Source organism: Phasianus colchicus, chromosome 3, assembly GCF_987193195.1.
Source record: "Phasianus colchicus chromosome 3, bPhaCol1.hap1.1, whole genome shotgun sequence".
Lineage (NCBI taxonomy): Eukaryota > Metazoa > Chordata > Aves > Galliformes > Phasianidae > Phasianus > Phasianus colchicus.
Genome location: NC_143438.1, coordinates 39011063 through 39020832, shown reverse-complemented (window position 1 = coordinate 39020832; position 9770 = coordinate 39011063). Strand labels below are relative to the sequence as shown.

The 9770-nt window shown below is 46.0% G+C and overlaps 1 protein-coding gene and 1 long non-coding RNA gene across 4 annotated transcripts; both read right to left on the bottom strand.

Annotated features, from left to right (window-relative positions):
• Positions 1 to 268: 268 nt before the first annotated feature.
• On the bottom strand, positions 269 to 4811 carry CBLN2 (cerebellin 2 precursor). Its single transcript, XM_031589440.2, has 3 exons — positions 4458 to 4811; positions 2437 to 2556; positions 269 to 2162 (listed from the first exon to the last, which is right to left on the bottom strand). Exons 1-3 carry the CDS (start codon positions 4776 to 4778, stop codon positions 1965 to 1967), a joined length of 639 nt encoding a protein of 212 aa, XP_031445300.1. The 5' UTR covers positions 4779 to 4811; the 3' UTR covers positions 269 to 1964.
• An 84-nt stretch (positions 4812 to 4895) lies between these two features.
• On the bottom strand, positions 4896 to 6288 carry LOC149918524 (uncharacterized). Of its 3 annotated transcripts, XR_016465544.1 has the most exons (4): positions 6237 to 6263; positions 5920 to 6098; positions 5689 to 5775; positions 4896 to 4998 (listed from the first exon to the last, which is right to left on the bottom strand). It is a non-coding gene; the product is annotated as an uncharacterized LOC149918524 (long non-coding RNA). The 3 variants fall into 3 exon arrangements; XR_016465542.1 differs by having other exon boundaries at positions 5920 to 6288; XR_016465543.1 differs by having other exon boundaries at positions 6019 to 6288.
• Between the last annotated feature and the right edge of the window lie 3482 nt (positions 6289 to 9770).

Here is a 9770-nt window from a genome sequence, read left to right as displayed (position 1 = left end):
CCCTGTTATATTTTGCAACTATAAACATTACAATCATGCCAATGCACAAGGAGAAACTAGAAAACACAACTCAGTAAAAAACAAAACCTGAAACTCATTCATTCAACGAACAGCTTAGCAAAACGCCAAAGCAAACACCAATCACAAAAAACATACAAAAATATTAAATATAAAATTGGCTTAGGTTTTAGCCATTTGAGGTATCATAAGCAACACAGATAAGATTTTTTTAAAGAATATATGATTTTAATTGACTTTGTCCCTTTAATGATAAATTTACAATGAAAATGACATGTCCACCATAATTTTGAAATACAACATAGCTACCACCAGTTTGCTGCAAATGCCTTTGCATTATATTTGTTTGTGGCAGAAGAATAAATCTGATAAAAAATAAATTCTTATACATATCAATTCTTGTGAGCTTAATAACAAGATGAAATATTTAAATAAATGAAGTTAAAATTATATCAAAGAATATAAACATCCCTCCTGGATCTCCTCATGCAAGTATGTCCTCAGCATACTGTCATAAAGTGAAGACATAAGATTTGATGAAAATGAAGCAAAAGTATGTATTTGATGCTGGCCTGGTATTTTTTCTCTTGTCAACTGGAGTAATAACTTTTCCTCACCTCTAGTACTGATTGCATTGCAACCCCACAACTCAGAGGCCATTTGTGTTGGTCAGAACACATGTGACTGATAAATACTTGGCACCTGCACAATTTCTGATGTGTTCGCTGATCCTCTGAGGCCCCACTCCCACATGCTGTCAAAGATGCTAGTGGCAGATGCTCAGATAGTTGCCATGGACAGGCAAGTGAAGGTGGTTTTATTTAATGTGGAAGAGGAAGAGTTTGTTCCACCATCTCTCCGAGCTTTCACAATATGTACTCAGGCATTGGTGAAAAAATACTTGAAATAAATGTCAGCTAAAAGCACCCAAATCATGTTTGGTAATGCAAAGAAAGGACATATTTTAGGGTATGGTCAGTTACGATATTCAGAGTCTCCACTGTTGCTTCTAGAAATGTCAGGGCCATTCAGAAATGTCAGTTCCTTTGCTAGTTTCCAGATTGTAACTGAAGGATCATGTAGCTCTCTCTTTTTTTCCTCTCTCTTTAATAGGTCTATAAAGATCAGCTGGAAAGTGTAGACAACAATTGTTCACTGGTTAGCTTTTACTTAGAGCTACAGGGCATATATATATATATATATGTGCTTTGTTTTGCCTTATTGATCAAACTAGCTTACATTTTTAGCGCATACAAATAAAAATCAGGAAAAAAAAAGTCGATGAAAAACACAAACAACACAAAACAAATAAGATTCCAATCGTGCAAATTTTGCTTCACTGGATAAAGCACTTCTTGACACAGTAATGTCCAGAATACCCCTCCCCCAGAAAAATACAGGATTGAGACTGAAGCCATTCTTTTTTTTTTCTTTTTTTTTCTTTTTTTTTTCCCTTAAGGCTATACAACACAAAGAAATAAAGCATGGAAAGAACACCTCATTGGGCTCAACACTTCATTCTTCTGGCTCTGGAGTGAGCCTTTGACAAAGCAATTGCGTGGTCCGAGTAATTTGTCTCATTGGAACGAGAAGAGAAAGAAGAGGGGAAAAAATGAACAAGAGGAAAAAAAAATAATAAAAAAGAAGAAAGTCAATGATCCCAACAATAAAATCCGAAATTGACTTTACAATCACAGGTACAAATTGCTCAGGTCGATAATTTCATTTCTCCTAAAGATCACTGTCGTCTAAAACTAATTAGAGGCGCAGGTTCCCGAGGAATTGTCAATATTCAAAGCAAATGTTGGAGTTTAGAAGGTCATCATTCTTCTACTGTGACAGTCTGACGGGGTGACTGGAAATATTATCATGTGCTGCCAAGTTCAGGGTGTTGTTAACTGAATTCTTGCTCCAGCTCATCAATCTGTCTCCTATTTGGCCTTCTTTTATAGTGGAAAGACTAAGAAGCCAGAAAAGGTTGAATATTTCCACCCTCCCATGAGGTTACCCCTTTCCAGTTTGAGATGCACTTTGTCTTCTCTTTCCATGAGGAGCAAGACCCCGTTGCTGGCTGCTTCTCTGGTGACGTCCTGATCCCCTGCAAAAGCTGAAATCACTGGGTAGCCGTTTTGCATTAAACTTACCTAGAAAGTGCAAAGAAAGAGAATCTGAGTTTTGTCAATAGCCTCAGTGACTTCCTTGCCCTGTGCACTTCATTAAACTTTGGCACAGGTTAGAGATAGAGATGAGCTAAGCAAAGGCAATGCACGATTTTTGTCATGCATGCAGAACCTTTTATCTAAAATAATCCACTGCCTTATTTTTTATCTGCTGGGTTTATAAATGGGGGGTGGGAAGTGGGGGGAAAGTAGAGATGACTATTTGAAAAAGCAGCAAGACAGCTAGATCACAACCCACCTGGATGGTTTGTCTGTTATAGACCTTGACCACGTGGAAACTGAAACTATATATCCCTTTCCTTGGCGCTACAAATATACTGGAAGCAAGATCAAAATGGTTGCCAATATTAACTAATACCTGGAAAGTAAACAAAGGAAAAAGAAAAGGAAAGAGACAGAGAAAGAAGAGAGAAAGAAATCAGACCTTGTCTTAGCAAAGTGCAAGTGATAGTACGATGTGAGCTCCATGAGCAATACAAAGCCTACTTGGAATGGCATTTGCGGCACAATTAAAAGTGCACTGCAGGGGAAAGGAGTCAAGTTACAGAGGCATTAAAACAGCGATGCGGCTCATAAATGATTTAGTTACACGGTGATGAGCTCCAAAGCCCATAAGATGAAGTGCAAACATCCACACCACGCTGCCAATGAGGCAAAGGTGGCAGGAGGTGGCGGTGGCAGAGAGGCGAGGAGAAATGAATGCAACTGGAACTTAGCAGTTCACGAAGCAAATATAGATCTTTTAGCCTATGCTCGGAAACCAGACCTGCCCTCGTATTTAAAAGCATATACAACAGAAATCAGACTGTGATATTGCTCAGGAGGAGAGGAGGAGAGAGGCCCCTCAGCACGGGAACATCTGTCTGAACATCCATCAGCCTCTTGCGCCTTTCCATCACCTCTGCAATCACCCTGGATACTGGGGTGAGTCCTTTCGTCTTCCTCAGCAGCAATCTGAATTTCCTTTTTTTTTTTTTTTCTTTTTTTCAATGACTTTTAACCAAAAACAAAACAAAAAATTAAAATTAAAAAAAAAAAAGAAAAGAAAAGAAAAGAAAAGAAAAAAAGCTGAGCCCTCAGGCAGACGTTGGAATAGAAAAAATAAATAAATGAATAAATAAATAAATAAATAAATAAAAACAAAAAAAAAACCACACTCCCGTGGGGTGAGCCCGTGACGGCAGCTCAGTCTCACTCCGCTCCCGCCCGGCCCCACCGCCGTCACCGTTTCCTGCATGGCTGCACTCAGCTTTGAGGGAGAAAAATATAAAGGAAAAATAATAATAATTAAAAAAAAAAAAAAAAAAATAGCCCCGCATAGCCCCGCGAGGAGCCAAACCCTATTGTTTCCAAGCAGCGGGAGGGGGGACATCAATCCGTTACTGCGAGAATAGAAGGAGGAACGCTTTCAAACCCCCAGCTAAGCACTGCGGGGTGAAGTATCTACAATGAGCTAAATACACAGAGAAAGCTCTTTTTTTCCTCTCTGCCGATCCGACTTTTAGAAATTTTGCACACAAGAAATAACGCTGTGAACTCATCAAGGAGAAACAGGTGCACAGGTGAAAGACAAGCAGATAAAAAGGTTAAAAAATAGGGAAAACAGTGCATGCGTGCATTTTGGATGACTCCACAACACTGCTTCAGAAGACAGGAGAAATAATAATAATTAAAAAAAAAGTTTTTTTTAAAAAAATGTAATAACTGAATTTAATGGCAAAATCCAAGTGGAACGGCGGGGCAGGGCAGGACAGGGCGGCAGCTCGGGATGCCGCATGAAGAATCTGGCGTGCGCCGTATGGGGCAGCCCCGCTCCCCGCCCGAAGGGACACGGCTCGGTAGCGCGGGGAACCCCTTCAGCCCGCCCTCCTCCCAGAGGTACCGTAACGCTGCCATACGCGCTCGGCACCGGCAGATGCGGCGACTCCCCGCCCGTAAATCTCCGTCCTCCCTCCGCCCTGCAGATGGCCATCTCCCGCGAAGGACGCGCTCTCGTCCCGCCTGCCCGTGGATGATCCTCGGGGGTGTCGAAGCACCAGGTGGCACATTAGAGTACTCCGTCAGCCACGGGACCGCCACCAACCCAGAAAGCCCCGCAGCCACCCCAAAGGACGTCCCGAACTCTTTCCGGGGAGTTGAGCCGTGGGGTGGTTATTAGCGGATGGCGGGGAGGGAGCGAGAGGGAATATGCAAGACGTAAGCGCGGGGCGAGGGGATGCCAGCGCGGGGGCAGCAAGGACGGAGCAGGCGGCGGCTGACCTGGTCGAAGTAGATGGTCATGGTGCGGTTGCTCATCTCGGAGGGCTCGTGGTTGGTGCTGCGGGTGGCCGAGAAGGCCACCTTGGCGCTGCCCGAGCGCACGGAAATCCCCAGGGAGGAGGTGATGGCGCCGTCGGCCGAAGGGCTGGAGTCGCACACCACCAGGCACTTCCCCTCCAGGACGATGGGCTCCGTGTCGTTCTGCGCCCGCACCGGGCACCCGGCGGGCAGCAGCAGCAGCAGCAGCGGCAGCGCCGCCGCCAGGCAGCAGCAGCAGCCGCCCGCCGCTTCGGGCAGCGCCCCCCGCCGCCGCCGCCCCATGCCCCGCGCCGGACCGCCGCCTCTCGGGCTCTCCGCCGCCGGGCGGGCGCGGGGAGGCGGAGGGGGCTGCGCGACTGCTGCCGCCGCGGCGCCCCGCGGCCAGCGCTCGGCGGGACGGCGGCTGGGCGGCGGCGGGGCCGCGCCTTCCTCCCTTCTCCTCCTCCTCCTGCTCCTCCGCGCGGGGTGAAGGAGCTTCCTCAGAGGGCGGGCGGCGCGCAGCCTGGTGGGGTAAGGGCGGCGGTGAGGCGGCAGCCGGGAGCCGGGCACCGCGCAGCCCCGCACCGTGCAGCCCGGCAGTACCCCCGCCCCGCCCTACAGCCGGCAGAAGCACAACAGGTCCCGGGGAGACCGCGCCGCCGCCTCTTCTCCCTTTCCCCGTCCCCCAGCAGGTCCGTATCTACCTGGAGGCGGGGGCAGAGCCGCACCCGTCGGGGCACACCGGGAGGAACCTCTCAACACTGCGCTATGTCCCCTCGGGCTCCCAGTGCTCCCTCTCTGCCCTCCATCCCGCAGGGCTCGTAGTGCTGCCCGGCCGCGCTTTGGGAGCCACCGCCCTCCTCCTGCCCTCAGGCACTCCATGTACTTCCCGACCCTTCGTCCCCATCCCGGGCTGTCCCCGTTACCACGGACCCCGGTGGCTTCCAAAACTCTCGGGAAGGCGGCGGGAGGTTCGGGCACCCCGCTCCCAACCTCGGCATACAGAACGCACCTCAAGAGGCGAAACCTCCTCAGCAGGCGCCTCCCCGGGAAGTTGCCGCTCAGTTTTCTCCGCTTAGCGGAGAAATCACTGAGGTCTCAGATCCCCCCCCCCCCCCGGGCATCTCTGCCGCTCGCCTCACTCCGCGTCCCTAATATTTAAAGTGGTGTTTTGCAAAGGGAGCGACCGGCGGGGAAGGGAGCGGCCTCTTACCTGGGAGGTCCATGGCGGGAGAGGAGGGTTGGCGGAGGAGCTCGTCCGGGACCTGGTACTGCTTAGAGAAAATGAGCCGAGATTGCGCTGGCAGAAAGAAAAGGAAACAGGAGTCGCCTCTTTCTCTCCCGCCCATTGCCAATAATCCCCCCCGACCCCCCCCCCTCCGGCCGCCACCACCACCCGACGTTCTCCCTCCTCCCCTCCTTTCTCACACACACACACACGCACCCGGCTGGAATTCAGGCTCCGACACCCCCCGCAGCACCGCGGGGCTCCTCTCGCCGCCGGCTGCAACCAGAGGTCGGACAGACCCCTCGGTATCTATACCTGCACCCGTCGGGCTGAACGAACGTGCCGGCGGGGAGTAAAGCGCCTACGGACAGCCGCGCAGCATCGCGAGCTGGAAGCTGCTTGGAATTCAGGGTTTAATACAGATAACAACAATACAAAACACTAAAATGGACACGCTGTCGGGAGCACCGTACCTCGAAGGCCAGAGCTCCCCGCCCGCCCCTGCGCTGAACAGAGCCCAGCGCTCAGCTCACCATTAGGACAGCACCGCTGCCCTGGGGCGGTCCCGCTCCCAGCCCTGCGCCCGCACCGCCCTCGGAGCAGCGCCATAAGCGGGCGTGTGGCGCCACCTGGCGGCGGCGGGCGCAGCGCGGGCCGGGAGCGGGTCGCGACCCGAGAGCGAGAGGGAAAACCCCCGAGGGCCGGGCGCCAGCGAAGGGCTGGGGCGGCCACCCCCGCCCTCTGTCCCTCCGGTCTTACAGAGTGATGGTGCCTATGAACGCCAAGGTTTATCAGTTAGCACCGCTGCAAGTGTTTCGTGTGTCTCAGCGTGAAGCTGCTGCTGGGAGGGAGGGGACGGCGAAGCGCTGGCGGTGAAGTTTTGAGAGAAAAGCATTGCATTTCTATGCACTCTTCTCATTTACAAATGGTTTTTCTGGATGCATATGGTGTTTTCCTGGAGATCCTGATATGCAGACTTCAGCATCTGAAAGTGTGCTAGCGAATCACACATAAATCCAAATGGTGGCTGTAACGTTCCCGAGCCGGAGAAAAATTTGCAGGTGTAGCTCTGTAGTAAAATTACGATCTCGTCTATGAATGAGTACTCCTGTTTCAATCTTCTGCTTTAACCACCAGTAAGGAACCCCTGCGGGTGTCTGCCTGATGATTTGCACTGAGAAATTAATCATGCCCTGAAATCGCGGCTAAGCAGTGTGCAGGGAATACCTAACCTATAGCTCCTTATTTTAAATGAGAATTTTATAGTAAGCCTGAAATACTTGCATTTGATGGTCTTTTTTTTTTTTTTTTTCTTTTTTTTTTTTTTTCTTGCTTGTGCTTGAGGATGAGAGTAGAAAGCTGATATGCATAGTGCACTAATAAGTATCAGAAAATCAAAGCAGGAACCAGGCTGCGAGGCAGCACCCATTCTGCAAGACGGTGAGAAGGACCATGGAAATTCATCCGAAGATATCAATTCTCAATCTCACATAGCTCTGGTACACTGGGGAGTCTTTAGATCAGGCTATCATTGATTATTACTTTGCTGTATAAACGAGGGATCAAAGCAGAGCTCAAAGATTTGCTCATTGTTTTATGTGACTTACAGAGCCCAGTGGTGAAAGAGAGATGGCGCGTCATCACTTCTCTCTGTTGCTCTTAAGAAAGATGAGAATGAAAACTAAAGGCAGCTGGAAAGCTCTTAAATCTACCATGCATCCACAGGAAAACAGATGAAATCTTGCCTTTCTTCTAACACGAAGGATGAATCCCACACTTATGAATCCCCTTTCTCTTTTGGCAGCTAACTTCCAAAAGAACTGTCAGTATGAATGCAAATGGAAGATAACAGAATATTTACTTCTAAACAAATCTATAAGTGTATGACCTTTAGAATGTCAGTTTAAAAAAAGCTCCACTTATTATTTCTAATTAAATACTCTCCTTAAGGGATCGATCCACAACCTTCATGGAGCGACATGATTGCCAGAATTATTTTTATATTTTCCTTTCTTCTGTGAATGGCCAGGCTGGAAATATATTTGCAATTACTAGTTGCAGTTCGCTCAGTTATGGAATGACTTCAGAAGGTTTAACTTTGAAAGAAAATAGACAAAGTGTTTATAGTCCTCTTCCTTGTGCTCAGAGTTGCTTATGTTGGGAAAGAACTGTATTATCAAGCTTGTGCTGTTTTTCAAGCTGGCAGTTCAAATGTTTATACCAGGGACACGTTATACCTGGTGGTGTGGGAATTCAACAAGAAATGGAAATGCTCACTTCACTGGGACATTCCTTAAGCTAACATTCACCTTGAACTCATTTAAGCCAAAAGCTTCAAGGGGAAAAGCTTTTTGTCTCATCTACTAAATCAAGTCATCAACAGAAAGGTATTTTGATCAGTAGCTCCCAACTGTTTCCCATATATTATTTACATTAATGCCTAGCAAAATGAGACACTTCTTCCCAAAAGAAAATACATGCTTAAATGTTTCTGAAATTAGTTCACAGATATTTGCATGTTTTATCTATACATTATATATGCAAGCAGATGAATAGAATACAGAAAAAGAGAAGATGTTCTTTTAATATGAAACACATTTTTGTCTTCCCATAGTATGAGAATAAGTTTACAGCAGGGACACAAAAATGATTTTTATGATGATCCAGGATACAGAAGACCGAGTCCTCATTTATTAATCAGACTGCCCTTTAGCTTACCAAATGTTGTTTCCATGGATTATGTATCCTTCAAACATTCTACCGTAAGACATTAAAAAATGGAATTTGATAAATGCAATTCTTTTTTCTTTACAAGCATACTACTGAAAAGTAGAAAAAGTGTTAACAACAGTTTGTGGTTAAATCAATTGATGTGACACTCCCATCATCCCATTCCCCAGGTAAGTCAGTTCTCTGTTACATTCAACAATTAATACGACTAAAGTAACATTTTGTACATCCAAATTAATTCATTCTTTGTCTGTCTATCAGGGCACCAGGGCAGATTATTTTACAACTACCAGCTATGGCAAAGATTATGTAACTTTCTGGTGATAACATGTGCAAGATTTTCAAGTATACACAACCCAGAAAAAAATACATAATAAACTAGAGTTCATTCACAGAGTGAAGCTTAGACTTCTTTTCTCCTGAGCCTTAGGGCCTCAAACATCAACTAAGGCTATATTTTCTCCTGCAGAGGAAGACTTACCATGAGTATTTCTGAGGTGTCATTTCTGATCTGCAGAGGTACTCTCCTCAGAAGAAGGTCAGGACTACAGAGGGAAACTTTTGCATCACACATCTTCATATAGAATATAATGTAGACTGTAATTTCAGATATATATGCATACCATCTTACACACTGAGAGAAATATGTGTAATTCCTCTGCATTTTTTTCTTGTAAAAATATAAAAAAAAATGCTAGACAGCAGTCTGTTTTGGAACATGTAACTTTCTTTTCCTCCATAATGTAATGCTGATTTCCAGTGGTTTGTTGAATAATTAATGGAAGTGCGACATATTAAAAAAGAATAAAGCATTGGAATAAACTTTAATTGCAGATGTAATTAATCATAGAGCTCAGACTTGATACTATTAAATATCAGATTGGTTCTCTCTCTGTCTTTGTATTATAGCATTCACAATTACTTGGATAATACTACTACTTCTTCAGATGTGCAAACTTACTGAAACATTATCAAAGCTTTTCTTCAACTTTTTTTGTGCTGCAACTCTTTTATTAAAGTATTGTTAAATGCAGTCTTGTACACCCTATAGAGATGAAATAGACATGAAATGCCACATAACTCTGTGGTGGTACCAGAGTTCTTACACATGGTTGTGCTATGATATTAAAATGCACTCTTCTAAGACAAGTTTGTAATGCTGCTACCTTACATACTGTACCAGACATTCAACAAATAGCCCCTGCAGTGAGGTGGCTAGCACTTAGCAATATGTCACTGTACTCTATTTTATCTCTCATTTCATGGAATTTCAGCTCCAGAAGGAGAGGAGATAAATAGTTTTTAAGATGAAAGCTATTCTGTAATACTATTTTTTT